At 33.3% G+C, this 25,979-nt stretch overlaps 4 protein-coding genes across 5 annotated transcripts; all 4 read left to right on the top strand.

The window, feature by feature from the left end:
* The first annotated feature begins 282 nt into the window (after nucleotides 1-282).
* LOC105140502 (cyclin-dependent kinase inhibitor 5-like) lies at nucleotides 283-4,063 on the top strand. 2 transcript variants are annotated; one of them, XM_011047363.1, is made up of 4 exons: nucleotides 283-930; nucleotides 3,220-3,423; nucleotides 3,552-3,626; nucleotides 3,700-4,063. In XM_011047363.1, exons 1-3 carry the CDS (start codon nucleotides 458-460, stop codon nucleotides 3,619-3,621), a joined length of 747 nt encoding a protein of 248 aa, XP_011045665.1. In that variant the 5' UTR covers nucleotides 283-457; the 3' UTR covers nucleotides 3,622-3,626; nucleotides 3,700-4,063. The 2 variants fall into 2 exon arrangements, with proteins under 2 accessions (XP_011045665.1, XP_011045664.1); XM_011047362.1 differs by having other exon boundaries at nucleotides 284-930; nucleotides 3,552-4,063.
* Nucleotides 4,064-4,474: 411 nt separating this feature from the next.
* Nucleotides 4,475-6,795, top strand: LOC105140501 (Ribosomal protein L31). The gene is made up of 2 exons (XM_011047361.1): nucleotides 4,475-4,821; nucleotides 6,209-6,795. The coding sequence occupies exon 2, from the start codon at nucleotides 6,220-6,222 to the stop codon at nucleotides 6,424-6,426; it is 207 nt and encodes a 68-aa protein (XP_011045663.1). The 5' UTR covers nucleotides 4,475-4,821; nucleotides 6,209-6,219; the 3' UTR covers nucleotides 6,427-6,795.
* A 3,176-nt stretch (nucleotides 6,796-9,971) lies between these two features.
* LOC105140500 (cytochrome b5 isoform B-like) lies at nucleotides 9,972-12,269 on the top strand. The gene is made up of 3 exons (XM_011047360.1): nucleotides 9,972-10,228; nucleotides 11,541-11,607; nucleotides 11,706-12,269. The coding sequence occupies exons 1-3, from the start codon at nucleotides 10,142-10,144 to the stop codon at nucleotides 11,954-11,956; spliced, it is 405 nt and encodes a 134-aa protein (XP_011045662.1). The 5' UTR covers nucleotides 9,972-10,141; the 3' UTR covers nucleotides 11,957-12,269.
* A 5,464-nt stretch (nucleotides 12,270-17,733) lies between these two features.
* LOC105140499 (26S proteasome non-ATPase regulatory subunit 1 homolog A) lies at nucleotides 17,734-24,288 on the top strand. Its single transcript, XM_011047359.1, has 14 exons — nucleotides 17,734-18,049; nucleotides 18,523-18,592; nucleotides 19,113-19,218; nucleotides 19,486-19,597; nucleotides 19,670-19,838; nucleotides 20,434-20,903; nucleotides 20,993-21,128; nucleotides 21,258-21,506; nucleotides 21,598-21,818; nucleotides 21,907-22,165; nucleotides 22,411-22,643; nucleotides 22,773-23,292; nucleotides 23,455-24,211; nucleotides 24,249-24,288. Exons 1-13 carry the CDS (start codon nucleotides 17,904-17,906, stop codon nucleotides 23,776-23,778), a joined length of 3,015 nt encoding a protein of 1,004 aa, XP_011045661.1. The 5' UTR covers nucleotides 17,734-17,903; the 3' UTR covers nucleotides 23,779-24,211; nucleotides 24,249-24,288.
* Nucleotides 24,289-25,979: the final 1,691 nt, after the last annotated feature.

Genomic DNA, 25,979 nt, shown 5'->3' with positions numbered 1-25,979 from the left:
AAAAATTTTAAAAATTTTATTTTTTATTATATAGGTGATATTTGAGAACACGATTAAACTTGTATTTTTTAAAAAATTTAAAAATTTTATTTTTTATTTTTATTAAAATTTTATATGATTTATGTGATTTGAGTCATTTTAATTTGTTAATATTAAAAATTAATTTTTAAAAAATAATAAAAATATTATTAACATTTATTTTAATATTAACCACTGTCTCGTTACAAGACTCACTCGTAACCCCAGCCTCAACCACGATGCTTTTCATCCGTCGCCCACACGCCCCAACCCTACCATTACCTTCTTCTCAACAGCGATTCCATTCCTTTACAAATACCCCACCCCTCGCCCTCCTCTCCCTTTCTCAAAATATTTAACCAAAAGCAACCCCCCGCTTCTTTCCTTTTCCTTCATTTCCCTTCCTCCCTCTTTCTTTCTCTTCTTCATTTACGTATGTATGAAAAAGAGGTTTCAGGAAATGGGCAAGTACATGAGGAAAGCTAAGACCACAAGCGATGTAGCCGTCATGGACTTGACTCTCGGTGTCCGTACACGAGCCAGAACCCTAGCTCTCAAGAAACAACAAGGGGTCAAAGCCTCTCCTCCATCGTCTCCGGCTGGTTACCTCCAGCTTCGCAGCCGCCGTCTCGAGAAGAAACCGCCCCCAATCCCGTCATTGCATCATGATTCTCCCAGAAGGCAGCATCATAGGCAGGGTGGTCAGAATAGTAGTAAATTGGGTCAGCAGCATCAGCAAGAAGAAGAAGAAAGCCCTAGCCCTAATCTGAAATCAAGTTCGGGGTCGGGTCAAGAGAAAGAATTGGGAGAGAGTAAAGTGGACGGTAGAGAAGTTGAAGAGAATAATAACAGCAACAGTAAAGACTTGGCTTCTTTTGGAGATAATGTTTTGGATATTGAAGGTAGAGATAGGTGGGTTTTCTTTCCTTTACTTTAATTTCTTGCACAAAGTTTGAGATGCTCTTTTATTCTTTAAATTAGGGTTTTTTTGTTTAGTTTTTGCGGGGAACGTGAAAACTGAGGGACATTGAAAAATTGATGTGTCTTCTCTTTCTTTTTCGAATCTTTTGGTTTTTGGAAAAATTTGGGTTTCATTTTTGTTATTTGGGTTCTCAATTTTAGGGTTTTGTTTCTCGATTGATGTGGAAATGGAAGGAAAGAACGATAATTGATGTGGGCTTCCATTTTAAAAAGAATGGGTTTTTATTGGGGGTTTCTTCATGAAATTAGTGCGTGTTTGGTTGCTGAGAAACTGGAGAGAAAGAGAAGAAAACTCAATAATTTTATGTTTCTTGGAGGTTTTGAATGAAAACCCGTTAATTTTATTTTTTGGGGGTTTCTTGATGAAATTAGTGTATTCGTGCTTGGTTGCTGAGAAAATGGAGAGAAAGAGAAGGAAAAATCAACAGTTTTATGTTTCTTGGGGGTTTTAAATGATTTTTTCCATGTCTGTTTTTAATTGCTGAGAATTTGAAGGGAAAGAGACATGTTAATGCCTCATTTCAACTTTATTCCTGATTTGGGTTTTATATTATTTTTTCTTTTCTAGCAGTGTACACTTTTTCAGGGTTTTCTTTCATCTATTTGGTTTAGTTGAAAGCTCTAGTTTGTAATTTTTGTGGCTCGGGAAGACAATAATTTGCATTTAAAGAGGATCGTGGCAGCTTTTTGGTTAGTTGTACTTAGGCTTCATTTCTAGAAAAAACTTCATAGCAATAAATAACAGAATTTTATTTTATTTCATTCCATCCCTAATAATTGCTTGAGATAAAAGAAGAGATTTTGTGCTTTACATATAGATAAAGTTTTTCCTTTTTAAAAAAGAAAAACAAATTGTGGTGGAATCCTTTACTAAAGCCTCACCTTTTGTCTTTTAATGTGATTTTCTTTTTAAGAGTTTTGCTGCCCTTTCTGTTTGGTTTCTGAGAAAATGCTGTGAGGAGAAATTTTGGACCTAACCTTAGATTCTTGTGACCAGTGAAGCTGAAACCACATAACAATTTCTTTAATTCTCTTTGAAGTGCTTGACACATCTTTCTGTGATTTTTATCTAGGAAATTATTGCCCTGGCTTTGTTTTGAGGTTTTAAATGAAATATTAATCATCTTCGTGGGAAACGAGATTTATTACCTCATTGCATTTGATCATTTGGTGGGTTTCTGTTTAAAAATGCCGTGATCATATCTGCATAATGGTTTACTGGACCTTACACTGAACAGGCTTTACAGTTCTTGCCTTTTTCTTTTTTTTTTCAATTTGATTGTTTTTATGCTGATCTTTATTATATGTGCATAAAAACAAAATAGTTTTAACACGTGTCCTCTTCTTTTTGTGCCTCCAAACATGGATATCATTGCATTATTTTAATCAGAAGAAGCAAAGCCTGCTCGATTGTTTCTTTAACAATAGCTGCCTCTGCATTTTTAAGCATGTCATTATTGTTTGGTGATTCTTCTTTGAACATAAATATGCTTAATGCATGTTTGTCTTGTCATCACACATGGTTTTTGTTTATGTTTGGACAGAGGACACTATAACAGAAACTACTTTATTTGGAATTAGCTGTGCTGAATATTTTACAACTGATCCATGGACTCTGATTTGATACAAAGCCTAAAGAATATCCTAATAATAACAGATTTTGTGTCTTATTTGATTCATGTAATGGGGATAGGACATCTAAAGTGGTTTTCTACTTCTTTCTTGATCCTTTTGTGCTTGTAGCAATTGTCTCTTTATAGTACTAATTATCTGCAGGTACAAGATTGAATTTGGGAAATAGAAGAATTCATTTTCGATATTTTTCTGTTGTAATTCCCAGAACTCATGAAGTTTATTTCTTGGATTTTTAGTGCTTAAAGTACATTATAGTTAAAAATGGGTTGTTGCTTTCTGTGGAAGTGTTGGAAGTGTTTTCAACTAGTTAAACCTATGATTGGGAGGTTCGTATCATCTTTGCAGAATTTACGTGGCCTAAGCTGCCTGGAAAATTGAGCGGCAATGTCTTTAATGGCTTGGAAAAATTCAAGTTTTCAAATGTTATATGCTGACACCATTCTTGTTCTTTTTAATGTTTAATTGCATAAGCTTTATATTTATTATCAGTGCTGATAGTTTTATGACACAAGACTTGCATCATTATGCATAGTCTTATGTTACATATTCTCTGGGCCTATGTCATATCTGTCTTCTTTGTCACAGGAGCACTAGGGAATCGACTCCTTGCAATTTAACAAGAGACACAGAAGATGCAAGAACCCCTGGTTCTACTACTAAGCCTGCAAACCCAACTGAAAGTAGCAGGAGGTTACGTAACTCAACTCGAAGGCACATCCCAACGGCCCATGAAATGGATGAGTTCTTTGGCCCGGCTGAAGAAGAGCAGCTAAGGCAGTTTACTGAGAAGTATACATCCCCCATCTCGTTCTTTATCTTCTTTAAATGATTTTTTAAGACTTGGGCTTTCTTGCATGTAATGTTTCTGCTGCAAAGGTTGCATTCTCTTGGCTGATAGAAATGTCGACTTTTGGCAGGTATAACTTTGACCCCGTTAGTGACAAGCCTCTCCATGGACGTTATGAATGGGAGAAATTGGATCGTTAGAAGACATTAGCGTCCCATCAGGACATTTCCTGCAAATTAACGGATGATGTCATGCTTACCATTGTAGAAGTAGCAGGAATTAGTAGTGGTGTTCAAACGACGGTGGTGGTGGTGTTATTTCCATTTTCCATCGCCTGTTCTTTTAGTTGTAAAGAAAGTAGGTTTGTCAAGCATGTGTAGGCTAATGGTCTGTAACATAACAGGGGGTTATGGGGGGGTTACTCAACAAAATACAAACCAAAGTCCTATGTCTAACAGATCATCTGAGAGGGGAAGTGAAAAAGATGTAGATGTTAGGCTTCAGTGAAGTAGGTCAGTCTCCCTGGTACAGAAATTTACTAGATTTTCTTTTTCCCTTAGTACTGTATTTTCCTCCCCTCATGTACTGATGCAACTTCTAAAAACTCTCTGGAATAAGCATATGATCCTTTCCCCCTCTTTATATCTTGTCCATTCCCGTTTCACCCACGTTGTTCCTTTTTACTTCAATTCTCTCTTTGTTTTGTATCCATGTGAGAGTGCATCTTTTGATTCTCACCTCGAAACGTCTTTTATCACCGGCTCGTTATTTGAACTTTTATGCAAGAATGAACGGTGGTGGTTGTGGCAGGGTGTAGCCCATTTTGGAAGAATCTTGCCTTCTCATCAAGCTCTACTTTTCACTTCCATGTCTGCAACTTTCATACTTTACTGTGCAAATTTGTGCAGGCTGAAGTTGTTGAAGGTTAGCGGTAAGTAAAAAAAACCGAGAAAAAAAATAAAATGGAACCATGAAAAAAACTGATTAAAATATTAAAAGATCATTCAGTTTGATTTCACAAGACTGAACCATAAAACCCCAACGAAAGTGAACCGGCTCAGATACAATAAAAAAATAAAGGGCACTTAAAAAAAAAAAAAATGCTTTCTAATATCTAACCCTAGCTACCGTTGCTAGCAGGCAAGCCGCCCTTCTCAGCCTTCACAAGTCTCACGCTCTCTGATTCTCAGTCTCCCCAACGCCACACCCAGATAAGAACTAACAAAAAATATCAATCTTCACTCCTGCTGGTATATCTTCAATCTTCATCTTCAGATCTAGCAAACCAGCCGCCCCCTCCCCAGCTCCCTCACGGCACGCGTCACACCCAACCTCCAGATCTAGCAAACCAGCCGGCCGCCTCCCTCTCCCACACCCGACCTTGAGTCTTGTCACACCAGGTGTGATTTCTCTTCTCTGTCGATCTCTGTTTTTCTTTTCTCTAACACATGTTTCTGATTTCTCGATGGAAACTGAATTAGTGTAAGAGAATTTGTGGAGAAAAGTTTAGTACTTGTTTAAATCTTCTGATGAAAATAATATTCATTTTTACTCCGATGACCGTTTAAAAAACAGATCTTCAGTTTTGTGTTTAAAGATAACTTAAAAGATTCATTCCCTGAAACAAATGTAAATTTGTGTTTAACAGAGGTAAAGAGAACAGAAGGTATAGTATTTCCAAGTACATTACATAGGAATATACCAGAGTTGATGATACTGATATTAGAGCCGTTACAAAGCACAAAAGCACTTGAAGGTGTTGGGCATCAGATTATTGTAACAACCTCTTCCCAGTATGATATTGAAGTTCTGAACTCAATTATTTTTTCTCCCGTCAGTCTATAAACAAGGATTTTATTATAGCAGTAGTGTGTCATTTAATCAGAGTCCTTGCCTTACTTCATCAAATGCTTGAAAGGGAGGGGAAAAAATAAATTAATAACATGATCACTATATGCATATTTCTCAGTTTAATTATAGAGCTCAAATTAATTATGTTAGTATTGATTAGAGATTTGATATACACTTGCCAGACCTTCCTTGCCATGATGGTAGATGACAAGCAATAGTTATATGTACCATCTAATTTACTTACCTTTTGCCATTCATGGTCATGATCCTGTGCCAATGCCCTCTAATTTCTAATCATCTACAAGAAACTGGACTGTAGCTCACATTTTTCTCAGGTTTGCAGCTTTAAGGATTTTGGATTTTATTAGTGTGATGTGGGGGACCTTGGGTGCGTTTTTCAATAGCAGAGAAGCATGAATTATAGTTTGTGTTTCCGAACTGTACTGGCATTGTATCTTTAAGCAAGTTATGATGACTTTTTTGTGTGGCATGGGTAATGCTTTGGCAGACAAATTTTCAATTTATTGTAGAAGAATAATGGAAAGGAGTGTTTGTTTTTTCACAGCTTAGATCACTTAAGATTTTCTGGTGTGGAAATTCTGCTGAATTGTTCTAAGAACTAGCTGGGTAAAAAAAAAATTAGAACCACGTACATTACAAACAAGAAACTGACCAATTTGAAAATGTTAAAATATATTTTGGGACTCTTTCTGAAAAATGTATGCAAATTGCATACAAAAAATCCAAAATAGAAATTATATTATAATTTTGTTTATGTTTGTCCAACAAGCTTTATCATACGTTTATGAGGCCATTTAAGAACATTAAATAATGTTCAATCTTAATCAGATTGTCTTCATGAGCAACTCTTTAGTTTTGGAATGAAAATTCAGTATGAGTTATGTTGAGCTCTGTATGGTGCTCTTTGAAATGCAGATTTGTGCAAGATGAAGAAAGGAATCCACCCTCAAATGCAATGGATATCCTATGTGACTCAAGATGGCAGATTAATGCATGCTATGATGACAAAAATACACCATGTTGGCAACGTCTACCACTTCAGAGCAAAACGGCAAATGGCTGAAAGTTTAGGTCAGATTGCCAAGTTTAAGCGGCGGTACGGGCAGGAGAATGCAGAAGATGCTGCGAAGTGACATTTTTTATCTTAAAGATTCCAAAGGACAATTACTAGGCCTTGCTGGTTCATAATGCTGTAAAAGCGTTGACCATAACTAGTTTGCCATAGAGACTTTACTCTTGAAACTCACAAACTTAGTTGTGTTCTCTCAGTGCAATAAGCGTGCTGGTCCATAAGTGCTTGAACTTTAAGGGCAAGACATTTCCTATAAAAGTAGTTCTGTCACTGCCCAATTGAATTTATTACAAGTAGCTTTGTTCAGTTGTTCGGTTTATTTAATTTATTGTCTTATGCAGATTTAAGTTATGTTTTACGTTTTTTGCTCCGTCACTCTCAATTCCTTCAACTGTTAACAAAGATGCTTGGCGTTTCTCATGGTTTGCTTGATGATACACCGATAGTCTCTGATCACATACATTCATGCTTTTCATTCATCCATTTACCATGAGGATCCAGTTCACTCTCCCGCATTTAGACAACAGATACGCTACTTTTTTTAAAGGGGCTCTTATTTCGTCGCCCTGCAGCTTATTTCGTTTCCTCTTACCTTTCACATGCACAAGCTTGATCATCAAATCTTTTTTAAAATGCACAGCAGTCTTTCGCATGTACAAGACATCACACAAGAAAAAAAAAACCTAATAAGAAACGACTCTAATCAACATCCTCTGAGGTAATGCCGTCGGCTGCCAGTCTTTCTCATTTTTTTGTTTGAACTATATTCACATGACCAACTTATATCCACTTAGCATGCTGCCTTTGCTCTGTTTCTTCATTCATAACCATTTTTCACATGTGGCTCTGATAATCCAACAGTTTCCTGCTACTTGTAACTTCTGTTTACTCTTTTTTTACCGCTGTATCAATTCCTTAAAATGCTGCCATGAGAGCTTGCCCGCTCCCTTAGCTAACAAATAACCTGCTATTGATTCCATATTTTTCCTTTGTTCTCAAAGAAGCAAACATAAACACTCCTGCAACTGCTGTGTCACTGACTCCTTCCTTGGTTTCCTAATTGGGTCGAACTGGCCTGCTATTTTATTGATTTTAAGCTGTCCCTACTCCCTGCAGCTCCTTCTCCCTCAGACTTTCCATCTCTATGCGCACTGCTTCTAAAGTTTTTTATATACCTTTACCGCCACTGTTTAGTTGCCTCATTCCCACACAATCCTCTCCCCAGCTTCACAGCAATGTTACCCTGCAATCAACACATTCAGTGCTTAGCCCACCAATGTAAATCTTACAAAGTCAATAGCTTTTACAGCACAACAGTGAAAAATTCACTTCACAATTGCTAAGCTTAGATGGGGCAGTGAAACATTCAACAAAAAACTAGTCTATTTTACGGTTGGTTGATGAAATAATATTCAAGTTATAATATCTAACAACAAATTTACAACACTTTCAACTTTACTGTTTGATTGATAATCTGCCATATGCTCAGCTTAACATCACCAGGCTCTATTTTCTGGGCCTGTAAACTGTCTCCATTGTTGGGATTGGAAAGAACCCCTCGAAACCCTACAAGGTTCAAGTGAATATTTTAGATTGTTGGGATTGCAAAGAACCAGCTGAAACCATATAACAATCGAGTGACTAATTTAGATTGTTGACATTGGGAAGAACCACTTCGAACTCTATACCGTTCAGATCACTATTTTTTGTTTGCATGTTTTTTATTCATACTTTACATAAAGCTCGCTTTTTTTCCTTTGTTTTTTTCAAGCGGCATTTTCAGACTCTTGTTCACTCAGATACTTCATTGATATACTCCACATACCATCGATGTATATTAATGACTTTAATACCGTTGCAGGTGCAGTAGATCTCCAAGAAAACAACAATGTGCGCCATGAACATTTTGCTAATTTCCATCTTAGCTTGTTGTAGCTTTTCAAAGGCTGTGGAATAGTATGGTAGCAGTAATTTTTATTTAAAAATATATTAAAATAATATTTTTTTATTTTAAAAAATTATTTTTAATATTATTACATTAAAACATCTATTAATCTATCAAATCTATCTCGTACAATACAATAACTAACTAGTTACTAAAAACTATTTTCATCTTACAGAGCACAACAATGAACAACATACCACAACACATTACAGTAATCACAACACAACAATATCAATCAACCTTGTAATAAAAACGGTTTCACAGTATAGAAACCATATCGATTAATTTGATTTTTATCAATAAAATAAATTTATATTAGAAAAAAAAGTTATGGCTGCTTTGGGAATAGAATTCTGACTTTTATTTTTTAATCAAGTCCAAAGTTTCGTTTAAAATTCCAAATTTTGCAGTCAGATACAAAGTTATTTCTTTTAGTTCTTGTTTGAATGCATTGCTTGCCAGCCTGAAAATCAATCGGATCGCAATCTTGTTCAAAGTCCACATAAAAACCAATGGAGCAGTCTGTGGATTCATCCGGCGTCTCTCCCTTTTGAATTGATCAAATAAATCAACATTATACATGCTACTGCAAAATTAGCTTATATATTTAATTAACAAGAAATATTCATTTATTTATTACTTCCCATATATCTATCTTAATACAGCTTAGTATATAAAAAATGTTTGTGGAGTATTTGGCCCCCCAATGGTTTGTGAGGCCAAAAATATATCATGTCAAGATTCCACCTTCATAGTTCATCCCAGAGAAAAAGAGGCATTTATGCACTTGGTCTAAAACCTTGTTTAATGGGGTAATAGCCCTAACAAGAACTACCAAACGAACAAATAGTTGGTCTCTGAATAAGCCTCGGAAAATCCACCGTTTCAGGCAACCTTCCTCCTCCTACCCGAAGTACAACTCATTCAATGGCCTCACTGCCCTCATCAATCTCCTCATCAATTTCCTCTTTGGTGGGTGGTGTCAGGTGTGGTACTCACTCTCCACCAGTTTCTACCGTAAAACTCAATTTATTTTAAGATAATATTCGAGTCACGATTTAATATGATTTATAAAAATAATTAATAGATTAAAAATTAAATTTTAATTAGATTAATTATTTTTTTATTTTATTAATCTAAATCGATTCTGATTTTAAGTCGGTCAAATTCTAATCAACTTGATAAATTAATCAGATTTTACAATATTAGTTACGGTTTTTTATTTTTATTTTTTAAAAATATTTTTTAAAATAAAATTTATATTTTTTTTACTTTAATTTTTTTGTGTTTTAAATTATTTTAATGTATTGATATTAAAAATAATTTTTAAAAAATAAAAAATATTTTTTAAATATATTTTTAAATAAAAATTTTAAAAAGTAATTGTTATCTAAATTTATAATTTTAACGACCTTACTGCCCTCATTAATCCACTCCATTTATTTAATTACATTCCTCATTGGTGGGTGGTTGTTGGTGGGTGGTGGGATTCACACTTCTTAATTTCTTGGTTTTTTTCATGTTATTAAAGCAGTGTTAGAACAGCTCTAAGAAAAAAACAGCTAAATGAAAAGATATATATATATATATATAATAATAATAATAATTATTATTATTTTAACTATTTAATGGATTTTTTCACATGCTCTTCTTACATTTGATTAACTATTTAATGGGTTTTTTCACATGCTCTTCTTACATTTGATGGTCCAGTGTTGAAATCGCTGTCTATCTCGCTCTTCCTGTTTACAAAGCCAGACAAATCTTGTGGCCGGCTTGTGCTTCTTCTACCTTGTGGTTTTTCATCAAGAGAGAGTCGAGAAACAAGGAGATGGGTGGTGATGCCAAAGTTTTTACCTTTGAAGATGTGACTGTGCACAACAAACCCAAGGACTGTTGGCTAATTATCAATGGCAAGGTGAGATCTTTCATTGAGTTTTCTTGAAAGATTTGTTCTTTCTTGTTCTTTTGTTGATTTTCTGGTTTGATCTCTCGGAACCATGCGAGGAAATTCGAGATCTCTGGATGTGGTTGACTTCTGGTCGAGCAGTTTGTTGATTTGATCTTGGTTTTCGGTTGAGACTTAAATGAGATGAAGTTATGTTTCCCGTGATGCTTAGATATTTGGACTTGGTATCTTAAGATTTGCTGAGTGGAAATGTTTAGACCTCATATACTTCTCTCTCTCTCTTTGTTCTACATGATAAGCAGTGTTTCTTTGCTATTTTATATGGTATCCTGTGCCTGTACTTGATGATCCTCATTGCTGTTTATTGATTGCTTTGAGGTTAGTTAGTGCATCACCAAGGGGGCTAATTAATATCAAGAATTATGAAATTTTGCATATCATGTGATTATTTGATGGTTTGGCTAGAATGGCAGGCTGCTAGTAGCTACGTTATTCTAACAGATCATGCGATTAGGCTGGGAAGTTTGTGCTGTATCACGACATTAGTCATTCAGTTTGGCAGGGATTCTATATTAGCTACCAGAACTCAACAATTTTTATGGTGCTTAAGAGAATGCAATTCCATTTACACCACAGTCGTGTAAAATTTTCATGAAATGCTTCAGCTTGCTACATGTATTGTTCTTATGATTTTCCAACGCATATTTGTTGTTTGTGGTAGATAATTATCGTGGGTTTTTGCTTTCATGCTTTTGTATTTCTCGGCATGCAAGTAAATAGGAAGTGAATTATTTCTGAAACTCCAGCAACTATTGTTCCTCTAGCGAGTTATTAGATGCATCGCCCATGCTTGGCAATCTAGGACGCAATATAGGGGACATACTAGTGAAACTATCAAAAGAAAAAAACCAAAATGATCTTGTCCTGCATGGTTTTGGACTGTCTTGCTTGAGAAAACTTTCAACATCAATTTGTTTCTCAAATTTTTTTTCTATGATTGCAAGCAATATGTACCAAAAGTTGAATCTTTGTATGAATTTTAATACTTCTGAATCAATGTGAAATGAACAAGAGGGGGTGGTGGGTGTGATTGTTAGTGTTGCTCATATTTCTTCCCAGTTCATCCCTATGCTGTATGAAACATATTGTTTCCTGTCCAAAATATGAAAGGAATAGCAAATGGTAGACCTTTCTTAGACTTGCACGAATCTAATTTTTTCTGTTCAAATGATTCGTCTTTAAAAAAAAATAGACATTTTTATAGGTCCTTAGTTTTAAAACTGCTATACTCTCTCTGAGCCATCTTTGTTGGTTGGAACAGGTTTATGATGTCACAAAGTTCATGGAAGATCACCCCGGTGGTGATGAGGTTTTGTTGTCTTCTACAGGTATAGCCCAAACTATGGTCATTCGAAGATTTTTCTCAAGTTTTTAGCTCATAATGGACTCCTAGTGACGACTCATGTTGCACATCTTCGTTTTGCAGGCCAGGACGCAACTGATGATTTTGAAGATGTGGGTCATAGTGATAGTGCCAGAGAAATGATGGCCGAATACTGCATTGGAGATATTGATGCCTCGACTGTCCCCAAGAAAACAAAGTACAAGACTCCACAGCAGCCTCACTACAATCAAGATAAGACCTCCGAGTTCATTATCAAGATCCTTCAGTTCCTAGTTCCTCTTGCTATATTGGGTGTGGCCTTTGGAATCCGCCTCTACACCAAATCAACTTAGGATTCTTGGATCTTGTTCCAATCACGAACAGCCATTATTTTATCTGAGCTCCTAAGGCGTTCTCGTTGGCTGCAGTTAATCCTAGCAATTTAAGCTTGTTTCTTTGTTGTCTATGTTATCATCAAATCCCATGTTCAGAAACGTAATGGAGTCCCGTTGGGGTGCCTGAGCTTGTTCTAGCCCGTCGTTCTGCTATATTAAGCTCCTAGTTACAACTCTGCTATCGAACATGAAAAATGAACTAATTGGTATTTCAAGGCATGCTTTATCATATTTCATCTGTAATTCAGACTACCATCTCTCATCTTTTGTTTGCTCATTTGCATTATTGTATCTCTAGCTGTTTCTTTTATTTTGAAGCCAGAATCTAAACTGGTTAGAGTCGATTTCTTATAATCATGGATTCTAAGATTTAGGGTATTTTACCATTCCAACATGGTTTGATAGAAGTGGTTACAAAAGTATATACAACCTCTGTTAGAAATAGCGGTTGTACAACGGCAACTGCGAATAGTGAAAAACAGTTATTTCAAAATTTATGTTTCATTCAAATTAATTAATATGCATAAAAGTTAGCTTCAAATTTTATGAAGATATAAGGTAGTTGAGGCTGCATAAGAGAGAAAAAGGAAGGAAAATAGAAGGAAAGAAAGAATCACTTGTCGTAGACATATTAGAGGCATGTTTATTTCAATGAGAAAATTCTACCTTATATTAAAAGGATTTTGTCCATGGATAATTTAGGATTAATTACAATAAGTTTAACAATTTTTTAAGACGTGGTTAAAATAATATTTTATAATTTTTTTAATACTACAAGATGTGTTAAATATAAAGTTAGAAATCAACTCTAAAAAATATTATTTTGATATATTTTTAATAGAAAATACTTTAAAAAATAAACATAATAACACTTCCAAACAAGTTAATCCGGGAACTCATTCTCTTTTTTTTCCTGCTATTTCTCTCTCCCATCATGTTATTTTATTTTTTTTATTTTCATTATTTTTTAATTTTTTTAATTATTAAATCTTAAAACTTATTTTTTTATTATTGTATTTTTATAATATTTTGAGTTTGCTTTTATTTAGATTAACTAATTTGGAATATATATATATATATATATATATATATATATATATGAAAACATGACTAAACAATATATAAAAAAACTACATTAAGAAATGTTGTGTTCAAATACTATACCAATAGCTAAAAGTTTTTACCACTCTCTTATTTTTTTTAAAAAAAAATCTAAGATTTATCAGTGCATCTTTCTTTTATTTAGGTTTGCGTGTCCCAATCCAAACGATAGGGTCTACAAGTACTGAAATCTAAAAGAAAGGTTTGGTGCAACGACTCGACGATCATGCAAGAGAAAGGAAGAAAACGGGTTGATGGAGTCACTATCTTCATTGAAATGGAAATTCAAAACCTAGAAGATAGGAGGATCTAGGGTTGCTTGTTTAGGACTGCTGATAATTTAGGACCTCGACGAAGTAATGTGCTGAGGCCTTTAGATACTTTTCAGCAGGCTTGCCAGATAGCTAGAAGTTTCTGACATCCTTCCCATCAATCACGACATAATTTATCCTGAACTTAAATAGTTTTTTTTTAAAATAATTTTCTTAAAAAATAAATTTGTAAAAAATAAATTTAAAATATTTTTTAAAATTTAATTAATTTTATAAAAAATAAACTGAAAAATAATTTATTATTATTTTTTTAAGTTTATTAAAATAATAAGAAACAAACCTTATAAATTAAAAAGTTAAATGACAATAAAATTAAAAAAATTATTTTATAAATTATTTTAAATAAAATAAATAATAGTTAAAATAATATAAATTAAATTAAATTAAATAAATAAAAAACTAAAAAATAATAAAATAAAATAAATAATAATAATATAAATTGTGTAAATGTGAGCCTTTCAAATAATGCATACCCTAAGTTTAAAAAAATAATAATAACACCTGCAAGGACTCGTGATCCTTTGCCTCTGGTTAGGACATGTCCAAAATCAATGAGGTTGAATTAGTAGCGAGGTTCAACAAGAGTTAGGGGCTTTTGAGAACGTGATTTAATTTGTATTTATAAAAAAATTAATTTTTTTTTATTTTTTATTTTTATTAAAATTTAATATGATTTGTATATTTTAAATTATTTTAATATACTGATATTAAAAATAATTTTTAAAAAATAAAAAAATTATTGACATATATTTTAATAAAAAAAATTATTTAAAAAATAACCACTGCTAAGAAAATACTATAAAAAAACTAAGATAAGTTATTTTGATGTCTGTCTTAAGGTCAATGATGGCTTCATGCTCAACAGAAGTGTTAATGAGGCCATTTTCACAAGTTTTGAAAGTTTCTCATCTCAAGGCAATCACCTTTCGCGATCTTTGAAGCGAAGTATAATGCATCTTTTGCTTTGCTCGATCCTTGTATCGCATCTCCCTGTTGTTGAAAACAAAAAAACAAAAACAAAGAAGATAAATCTATGTGTGCAAGTTGTCCAATCAATTAACATGTTTTTTCCCTTTCAAAATCACAAGTCGTGATAAAAACTGATACAGTGTTCAAGAACTGAGCATCCAAAAGCCTCTGCTAACAAGGTTTTGATGAAAATTATACTAATCCCAACAGCTTCATTGCAAGTTTCCTTGAGACAGTGCAGCCTCAAATCTAATTAATTACAGTGGCAGTGCATTGTGTGAGGAAAAAATGCAAAACAGGGGAAAAATGACAATTGCTGGGTAATTGGCAAAACTGGAAAGCAATTTCATGTGTGTTCTTTCAAGAAAAGAAAAATATACAGTGCGGGAAAGCTCTGGCCATGACTGTGTTGTCTAACTTTTCAAGCGATGATTGTGTTTTTTTTAATGCGGGTATTCATGTTATTTTTTCATGAGACTTTAATTAATACTACTAGTTTTAAAATTAATAATTATATAAATTTTAAATAATTTTTAAATTCGATAAAATTCAAATTGATAATTTATAAAAACAAAACTAAAACTTAACCAGTTAATTTATATCTTTCAGGGTTAAAAATTGCTTTCTTTTAGCATGCAAAACAGGGGAAAGGAATTGTTTGTGCTAACCTTGCAGGAAGAGTTGACAATTAACAATAGAAATCCCAATACTATACACAAAGCAACTGCCATCAATCTGCATATCAAAGCCTAGAGTTGGATGAAAATACAAGGGGAAGAAAGTAAGGAATATAGGTTCAAGCATGTATTATGAATGAAACAAACATTATTTGTTGAAGGAAAACTTAAAGAGCATATTGTCTAAAAGAGCCTAAACTAAGCAAGGAAAAACCTTTTGGCAAAGAATTTACGACATATCATCTATAAACAATATTCATAAAACAAGGGTTTTCCTTTTTTTTTTTTTTTTTTGATTTACTTGGGGTGTCCGGGCCAGCTTACGCGCACCACGACTAATCCCCACGGCCCGCTGAATATCCTGCAAGCCCAGTGAACAGGTAAGGCACCGCGAGGATGACAGACATGCATGGTGAGATTTGAACCCAGGTGCGGAGAAAGGGGACAAGCCCTTCTCACCGCTAGGCCAGAACCTCACTTGCCCAAATGGCTTCCTCTTGTGATCACAAGACATGATTTTTAGACCTTTGTTCAATGTAACTCTTGAGAAAGCAACATATAATCGTGTATGGATGAACATTTGCTCTTTTAAAATAGCGCCAACTATTTTCAGAAATTGTTCTTGATTTTTTTTATTGATTGTCATCAGGGGCGAAGCCAGGTTCATTTTACTGGGAAGGCCAAAACTAATAAATAATATATATATATTTGTCATCAGGGGCGGAGCCAGGTTTATTTTACTGGGAAGGCCAAAACTTTTTAATAATATGCCAAAACTAATAAATAATATATATATATATATATTATTAAAAAATTTATTTATTTAAATTAAAAATATTAAATAATAAAAGATTTTAAAATGTTTTGCAGGGGCCGGCCCCTGCTTACTACCCCCTGGATCTGCCCCTGATTGTCATTATTATATCCTTAAAAGGAAATTTTCTACTCGATTTTCAATGTTAGTTTTAGTTAGAGATTTATTTGTTTGGAAATGTGGTTATAGTTATTTTTAAAAATATTTTTTAAAAAAATTATTTTTAAAATCAACACATGAAAAATATTTAAAATATATAAAAAATTAATTTTTAATTAAAAAATTAAAATTTTTTAATTAACAAATAATAAACCTTATTTCATTGCATGTAATAACAAATGAGTTAAGATTTCATAGGAACATTATTGGTGTACCTATTTTTAAAGCAGTGGTATATGGGAATAAACATCTATGAACTCTAGTTGGTTAATAAATTCAGTTGAATATAACAGATTTTTGTTGTTTTTCTCATGGAATGATATTGGTCCTGTTTGTTTTTATATTTTAAAAATATTTTTTTAAAAAAATTGAAATTTTTATATTTTTATATTTTAAATTAATATTTTTGTAATTTTTTTGATTATTTTAATGTGCTAATATCAAAAATAATTTTTTAAAAATAAATAAAAATATTATTTTAATATATTTTTAAATAAAAAATATTCTAAAAAATAATTATAATTACCCTCTTATACAGGCTTGATATCTCAATAGAATCCGTATTAATATAAATACAACAATACAATAATCACCCGAGTGTAATATCAAAAATGTAATCATTTATTTTAGATACAGTAATATTTTTATACTTTTAGGTGTCACAATCGCCCTTTCCAATTTTCCAATTTCTAAACTAATTATTTTCCAATTTAACAAGTCTTTTGATAAAATCATTTTTTTCACAATTCATTTCTCAATCGTTTAAATCTCAATACCAGCATACAATATTCAAACCAACTCAATAATTACCGGAAATCTTTCAATTGTCTAATTAGACTGAAAATTAAACTCAGTTTTCTTGAAAAGGTTTTTGAGAATATAATAATAATAATAGTAATTTTTTAAGATATATTTTATTTGAAAATAATATATTTTTTATTTTAAAAAAATTATTTTTAATATTAATATATTAAATTGATCTTAAAAAACTAAAAAAATATTAATTTAAAATAAAAAAATTAAATTTTTTTAAAAAAATTTTTAAAACGTAAAAACACGATGTTAACCTGTTTAAAATTTTATTTAATTTTTTAAAATAATTTTTTTTTAATTTTTAAAATTATTTTTATTAATATATATCAACTTAAATTAACTTATATAATCTATTATACAAACTATATGCTACATTTATCTTATTTAATAACTTATATCAATAACTAAAATAAGTTAGGGAATGATATTTTTATAATTTTATAAAACTAGTTATTTAAATTTTTTTATAAAAGTACTTAGAAAAAGATTAATCTAATGTTACATAAATATTCTATTATATATATATATATATATTCATAATCTACTAATTTATAAAATAAAAATTAATAAAAATTCATAATCTTCTAATTTATAAAATAAAAATTAATAAAAAAATTCTAAATCATACAAACACATGTTTTAAAATCCAAATGTTTTCTTTTTTCTTGACTTGTGGAGTAAGAAACTTATATATTATTTTTTAAAATACTTTTTATTTAAAATTTTTTAAAATAATATATTTTTTTATTTTTTAAAATTTATTTTTAATACGAGTACTTTAAAATAATTTAAAATATAAAATATATTAATTTAAAATATATTTTTTTTAAATAATAAATAAATAAATTATAAGACTACACAAGGAAGAAACCAACACCTGAAAGCAAACAACTATTCTTTTTCACTCATACCTCTCTCTCCGTCTAGCAACCCAGGGTTTCAAAATCCCCAATTTTGAAGCTATCGAATTGGAATCAAATCCATTAAATTGACGCAAACTAAGTTCGATTAACGAGCTAGTGTTTCTGAAATTGCTATCAATGGCGACAACTATGGTTAGCTCCGCTGGTGGACTGTTAGCTATGCTTAATGAGAGCCATCCTTTGTTAAAACAACACGCACTTTACAATCTCAACAACTTAGTTGATCAATTTTGGCCCGAGATCTCAACTAGTGTGCCTATAATGTAAGTCTTTCTTTTAAAGATTGAATCTTTTTTGGGTTTTGTTTGGTTAGGTTTAATGGTTCTTCTTCTTCTTCCTTTAAATTGATTTTGATCTTTTTTTTTAATAGGATCTTGAATGAATAAGAGTTTTTTATGTTGAAAATTAGTTAAATTGATGTGTTTTGTGAGTACTTGTGTGTTTATTTAGTTGAAAAGTTTGAATTTTTGGGTTATTTCGGTGAATTCAGTGATTCTTGAGTAAAGAAGGGTTTTTGTCGGTCGTTTAGGAGATGGGGTTTTAGTGTTGGGACTTGGGTGATTAGGATTTGGGGTTTACGAGATTGAGGGGATTTGAAGCTTTGTTATTTGTTGGTATTGACTTGAGTTCTGATGTAACTTTCCCTTGTTTTTAACTTGTAATGTGATTTTGCATATTAATTTGCAATGTGATTCTGGATATTAATTTTCCTCTTCCCTTCGTTGTTGTTATCCAGAGAGAGTTTGTATGAAGATGATGAGTTTGATCTGCATCAGAGACAACTTGCTGCATTGCTTGTTTCTAAGGTATGATATTTCACCATATTTCACATTACTAGGTTTAAAAAACAATTACTGTTCTTTTTTTTTTTTAATCTTATTCCTTCTCCATCAGTCCTTCCCCCCCTGTCATATGGTTAAAGAAGAGGGAAAAGGTTGAGAATGGAGTGTAGAAGTTAACAATGTCAAACTATCCAAAGTCTACTTTCTTATCTGTACATCCTTTACGAAGTTGTATCAGTGTACCAAAGTTTCAGCGAATGTACTATTAGGACTGAGAATAATTTAGTTTAGTGTAGCAAAGGTTTTTCTTTTTTTCTCTTGATAGGAAAAAGTTACTACTCATAGAAGAACTCTCATTACTTAATGCACGAGAGATAAGATGTTATGGGTGAGAAATGAGATGTGCAGTTGGGTTGAATTCGGTTGGTTAACATAATTCATAGAATTGTGAAACCCTTGCTTGTAACTGTTTAAAGAAGGCAATTTTGAGTCTTGGGCCAATCACCACCTTTGTCTTGTATTAAAATGGATTTTTCTTCTTCAGGTTTTCTATTATTTGGGTGAACTCAATGACTCACTGTCTTATGCCCTTGGAGCTGGATCCCTCTTTGATGTTTCGGAGGATTCTGATTATGTTCATACTCTTCTTGGTACGCTTGCTCATAAAATTGCATTATTTTTGGTTCCTACAAACCTGTCAAATTACTGTAAAGACACCAAGTTTTAGCGTGCCCCACAATTACCTTTAAAAGGTAAACTGGTGGGATAATATTAATATATGAATTCATCATAGCTTGCATGAAATGGTCAACACCATTTGGTTATACAAGCTTCAATTGTTTTAGGATAAGTGTTTTAAGGATTTTTGAGAATGGTTTCCTGGTTTACTTATATTTTATCTCTGTTCCTATCTCCAGCTAAAGCTATAGATGAGTATGCTAGCCTAAAGTCTAAGGCAGCTGAATCAAATGCTGAAGGAGCTGATGTGGACCCAAGGTTAGAGGCAATTGTGGAGAGACTGCTGGACAAGTAAGTAACATCAATTCTTTTATTTGATGTATCTTTGCTCTGCTTCTATCTATCTTACTGTTCTGTCATTAGGTGCATCATGGATGGAAAGTACCAACAAGCTATGGGAATTGCAATTGAATGCCGTAGATTGGATAAACTCGAGGAAGCTATCATGAAGAGTGATAATGTGCAGGGGACTCTTTCCTATTGCATCAATGTTTCTCATTCATATGTTAACCGCAGAGAGTATCGGCAAGAGGTTGGTTTGTTTACTAGCTTTTCAATTATTATCTATGTTATTGCTAATTTGCTATTGCATGGAAGTGATCATGCTTGAGTCTGTTAAATGTTGCATATAACTTGCTGTAAGTATTTGTTTGTTGTTTGTCTACCATTACAGCTAATTACATTTTCTTTGGTTGGATAGGAGGGGATTCATAATGAGTTTTATAGTGTTCTCTATCTTATTACATTTTTCCTGTGCATCGAGCAATGCTTGTATTCTTTATTTTGTCTAAGGGCCTTGATGCGTGAATCATGAATGGCAATGCAACTGTTTTTCTGTAAAATATTGGATACTCTTCAGGAATTAACTCTCTGTCTGTGAGTGTGTGTTTGTGCATCACCTTATCCTGTTCCTTTATTTTCTCTGTCCACATGTTCATACTGCATGCCATGCTGTCCAATCTCTGGTTAGTTATGGATGTAGTAATGGATTTCTAGATTTTATTGCTATTTTGCTTGTTTTTATTAATGATTATTCCATCTGAAAAGTTGTTGAATGATTTATTTTTCTTGAAGGAGACTTGTGATACAAGTTGATGACCTGTGTATTATTTTCCCCTTTTCTGCAGGTCCTCCAGCTTCTTGTTAAAGTATATCAAAAGCTGCCTTCTCCTGATTATTTGAGCATTTGTCAGTGTTTGATGTTCTTGGATGAGCCTGAAGGTGTAGCTAGCATATTAGAAAAACTTCTACGCTCAGGAAATAAGGATGAAGCTTTGTTGGCATTTCAAATAGCTTTTGATCTTGTGGAGAACGAGCACCAGGCTTTTCTTCTAAATGTTAGAGACCGTCTTTCACCTCCAAAGTCTCAAGTTTCAGAGCCAGCACTGCCAAAATCCACAGCTCCAGATTCATCTCAAAATGAAAATTCTAGTGCTCCAGAAGATGTTCAAATGACAGAAGGAACTTCATCTTCTACAGTGCATGAAATAGATCCAAGTGAAGCAGTGTATGCTGAGAGGCTGACAAAAATCAAAGGAATTTTGTCTGGGGAGACATCTATACAGCTGACTCTGCAATTCCTATATAGTCATAATAAGTAATGCTAAAACAGTCTTGAACTTTTTTTACATTATTTTAGATTCATGTCTGTCTTTATAACTAATAATGCTTGTTATTTGCTTCTAGGTCGGACCTCCTTATACTGAAGACAATTAAGCAATCAGTTGAGATGAGAAATAGTGTCTGCCACAGTGCAACTATTTATGCTAATGCAATTATGCATGCTGGAACAACTGTGGATACATTTCTCAGGGAAAATCTAGTGAGTCACACATCTTTGTTTTATCTATTCTTCATTTTTCCCCTTTGGTTTATACATGTTTCTATTCATGGATTTATGTGTATATTTATAATTTATGCTCAACCATTTTTGGCTTTTATCTCATTTCAGGATTGGTTGAGTAGGGCCACAAATTGGGCCAAATTTAGTGCAACAGCTGGTCTTGGTGTCATCCATAGAGGCCACTTGCAGCAGGGCAGGTCACTGATGGCCCCTTATTTGCCTCAAGGTGGCGCTGGTGGCGGAGGTAGTCCATACTCAGAAGGTGGTGCCCTCTATGCTTTGGGACTCATTCATGCCAACCATGGCGAGGGCATAAAACAATTCCTTCGTGAAAGCTTACGTAGCACCAGTGTGGAGGTACACTTACTTTTCTGATTTTTTTTTGGCTTTCTATCAGAATCGAGATGTTTAGTTAATTATGGAATTCACACTTTAATGTTGTTGGCAGGTTATTCAACATGGTGCATGTTTAGGTCTTGGTTTGGCAGCTCTTGGAACAGCCGACGAAGATATCTTTGATGACATTAAAAGTGCATTGTATACTGATAGCGCTGTTGCTGGTGAAGCTGCTGGTATCAGTATGGGTTTGCTTATGGTTGGGACTGCAAGTGAGAAAACTAGTGAGATGCTTGCATATGCGCATGATACCCAACACGAGAAAATCATAAGGTAAATATGGTTTCATTTTCGGATATTGGCTGAGCCATCAGCATTTATATTTAACTCAGCTGTTTATAAAATTCTCCATATGCTGCAGGGGATTAGCATTGGGGATAGCCCTTACAGTTTATGGAAGAGAAGAAGAAGCAGACACACTAATCGAGCAGATGACTCGTGATCAAGATCCTATACTTCGTTATGGTGGCATGTATGCCTTGGCATTGGCCTACAGTGGAACAGCAAACAACAAGGCTATTCGCCAGTTGCTGCACTTTGCTGTATCAGATGTGAGTGATGATGTCAGGAGGACTGCTGTTCTTGCACTTGGATTCGTCTTGTACTCTGAGCCAGAGCAGGTAGGTTCTTACTAGTGTTTTATTTTTTTCTTTGCACTCCAAGCCTATATGGTTGTTATCGCAGTTCTCTTTTCATTATAATTGCTTTACATTGTCTCAGATTAAAATCATCTGTTGATGTTTTCAAGCTCTTGGTTGATTCTTTGTAGTCCACTCTTTTATGTTTCATGACAGAAACACATGTATGTGTGTTTATATTCTGTCTTCTCAATTGTGCTAAATTTTTCTGCACTGTGAAACTGCAGACTCCTCGAATTGTGTCCTTGCTTTCAGAGTCTTATAATCCACATGTACGATATGGTGCTGCTCTTGCAGTTGGCATCTCCTGTGCAGGCACTGGCTTGAGTGAGGCTATATCATTGCTAGAACCTTTGACGTCAGATGTTGTTGATTTTGTTCGTCAAGGTGCTCTCATTGCAATGGCTATGGTCATGGTCCAGATGAATGAAGCCAGTGATTCTCGTGTTGGAACATTCAGGTATTGCACTATAAAGATATATTTTCCATCTGTTTTACTTAACAATGACTAACATTTAGTGCACATTGTTGTCACCCTGCCTCTTCTTCTATAAAGTCTGATCTTGTTTCTGTGCACCTGTTATGGTAGACGGCAATTGGAAAAGATAATTCTAGATAAGCATGAAGACACAATGAGCAAGATGGGAGCAATCCTTGCTTCTGGAATACTTGATGCTGGTGGTAGGAATGTGACTATAAGATTGCTTTCCAAGACAAAGCATGATAAAATCACTGCTGTTGTTGGCCTTGCTGTTTTTAGCCAATTTTGGTACTGGTATCCACTTATCTATTTCATAAGCTTGGCATTCTCACCCACAGCTTTTATTGGCCTCAACTATGACTTGAAAGTTCCAAAATTTGAGTTTGTATCAAATGCAAAGCCATCTTTGTTTGAGTATCCCAAACCAACCACTGTGCCTACCACAACATCTGCTGTGAAACTTCCCGCTGCAGTTCTCTCAACATCGGTGAAGGCCAAAGCTAGGGCCAAGAAAGAAGCAGATCAGAAAGCTACTGCTGAAAAGGCAGCTGGAGCGGAGTCTTCACCTGCTTCAACTAGTGCTGGAAAAGGAAAAGCGCCCAGTGAGAAGGATGGGGATGCTATGCAGGTAAATATCAATGATTGATGTTTACAAATTGCCTTTTCACTTAGTATGGAAAAACAGGACTGCTAAAATGTACAAGTCCATTGTCATGTTATTCTGATGCTTTCTTCAGTTTCTTAAGATTGCCATATCACCATCAGACAATTATTTTGCCTGTTTTGACAGGTTGATGGACAACCAGAGAAGAAAGCAGAGCCCGAGCCTTCTCATGAGATTTTGACAAACCCAGCCAGGGTTGTTCCTACCCAGGAGAAATTTATTAAATTTATGGAAGACAGCAGATATGTGCCAGTGAAGTCAGCACCTTCAGGGTTTGTTCTCTTGAGAGACCTACAACCAAATGAACCTGAGGTGCTTTCTCTTACAGATACACCTTCGTCTGCAGCATCACCAGCTAGTGGTTCAACCACAGGACAGCAAAGTTCAGCATCAGCCATGGCTGTTGACGAGGAACCCCAGCCTCCACAGCCTTTTGAGTACACCTCATAATTCTGGTCATTGCATGTGTGATTATCCCATGGCTTTAGCTTCCGAAATTCTGGCACTCCCAAGTGAACGGAGGAACCTTAGTGTGTTTGAGCAACCACTTATGCTATTCCGCATGATTACGGCCAAACAGGAGTTGGCCAGCATTTTGAGGTTTCCTGAGATTTAAGCTCGTATTGTGGTCTTTGCTCAGTATTTTCGGTCTATAAACTGTTTCATTTCATAATTATATTTCTGAGTTTTTAGGGGCTGGGGAAGGAGGATGTGGCAATTGGACTGCTCTAGGAAGATTTCAATGTATAATTCTCCCCTTCCAATAAAACAAGAATTTGTTCTGCCAGAATCTTTACACTGAACAAAGTCCCAAGTGTCGTCTAGGACCAGTTGCGCCGTGTCTTGATGTGTGGCTCTCCAATCTTTGAAGTGAAAACTGTAGATCATGCTGTTTCTGTTCTCCAAAGTGAAAACTGTAGATCATGCTGTTTCTTCCTTTTGTTTACGAGTTTAAAATGACTAGGGCCATCTTCCCTGCTTTCAGTGGAAATTATATTTGATCTTAGTGTTGGGGCATGGCATCGGTTTCTTTTTTTGTCTTTTGATTCTTTTTTCAGTGGAGATTATATTAGGCCCTAGCACCTTCCTTCGGTACATTACAAAGCGGTTCAGGCTACTTTTTGTTTGCAACTCGTGATTGGAAATGTGTTGTCTTTTCTTGAATAAGCTCATCCAAAAAGTGGGGAAAAGCCTCGTCACTTGTATCATGTGAACCCTAAAGCTCTTTTTATGAATTCTTCAATTTCATGTAGGCATCAATTGACGTTTCTGAGTCTTCAGAAGATGGTTTGGAGACGTAATGGATTCTCTAAATTGACCCTTTTATGTTATGGGTCGGCAAATTTTTTTCACATAAAAAAATTGATATAAAGGTTTAACATAATAGATCAAGGATTACGGCAATAAACAGTAAAAAAGAATATTTAGCACTAATTAAAAAGTTGAAAAATAAGAGTAGACAAGGATATTTGATCAGAAGCCTTTCAATTTTGTTAACTTAATTATATGATTCTAATTATTTTTTTAATAAGAAGAGCAATAATTTAAATTTGATTGTAACAAAATAATTTGCTACCAACAGTCTTCCTCTTCCTATTACTATCTTTAATTTAAAAAAGAATATAACAATTTTTTTCTATATTATTTATTTAATAAAAATGAAAATCATCTAGAAGACATGCAATTTTTTTTTAAGATGATTTAAAATAGGATAAAAAAGATATTAAAGTGATTTTTTTAAGAAACTTATACCATAATATTCTTTCCTAACAACATTCTCTCATCATTTCAAAAGCAAGTTTTCAATTATAAAAAAATAACAACCTAATACTTTTGATATGAGTGTATAAAAAAAATATGATAATAATACACCACTCAAGTGTTATATCTTGGGGAACTCTTTGAAAATATTATTAAATCCATCTCAGTTGGTATTCTTAAAATATTTTGATTTGAATCTTTGTCTAGGTTGCGTTTTCAAATTAAATCATATGTGGATTGACTTGATGTGGAACAATAAAAAATTTTAAAATAATATTTTTTTAATACTAAAGTGAAGACACATAAGTTTAATTTGAATTAACCTATCAAATCAGCGATTTTAATTGTGGATTCGACTAAGTTCAATAAGTTTGTTTTTCTAAAACTATTTTTTATTTAATTATAAGTAACAAAAATTAATGAATGCAGTAAAGTAACCAAGTAAAATATATATATATATATATATATATAATAAAAAAGAGAAATATATATATATATATATATATATATATATATATATAGATTTTATTATGATGGGTTGTAAGAAAAGGAGCAATTATTCAAGAACAAAGTAAAAATTAAATGAAATAACATCTAAAAAATCATTCTTAATTAATATTAGAATTTAAAAGATTATATATATATATATATATATATATCCGCAACTCGGATCGTGGATTCGACTAAGTTCAATAAGTTCGTTTTTCTGAAAATATTTTTTATTTAATTATATGTAACAAAAATCGATGAATACACTAAAACAACCGAGTAAAATATTTTTTTTTATTATGATGGGTTGTAAGAAAAAGAACAATTATTCAAGAACAAAGTAAAAATTAGATGGAATAACATCTAAAAAAACATTCTTAATTAATATTAGAATTTAAAAG

This window comes from Populus euphratica, unplaced genomic scaffold (assembly GCF_000495115.2).
Source record: "Populus euphratica unplaced genomic scaffold, PopEup_1.0 scaffold274.1, whole genome shotgun sequence".
Taxonomy (NCBI): Eukaryota; Viridiplantae; Streptophyta; class Magnoliopsida; order Malpighiales; family Salicaceae; genus Populus; species Populus euphratica.
Note: the sequence above shows the minus strand (reverse complement) of the source record. Positions and strands in the feature narration are given on the sequence as shown.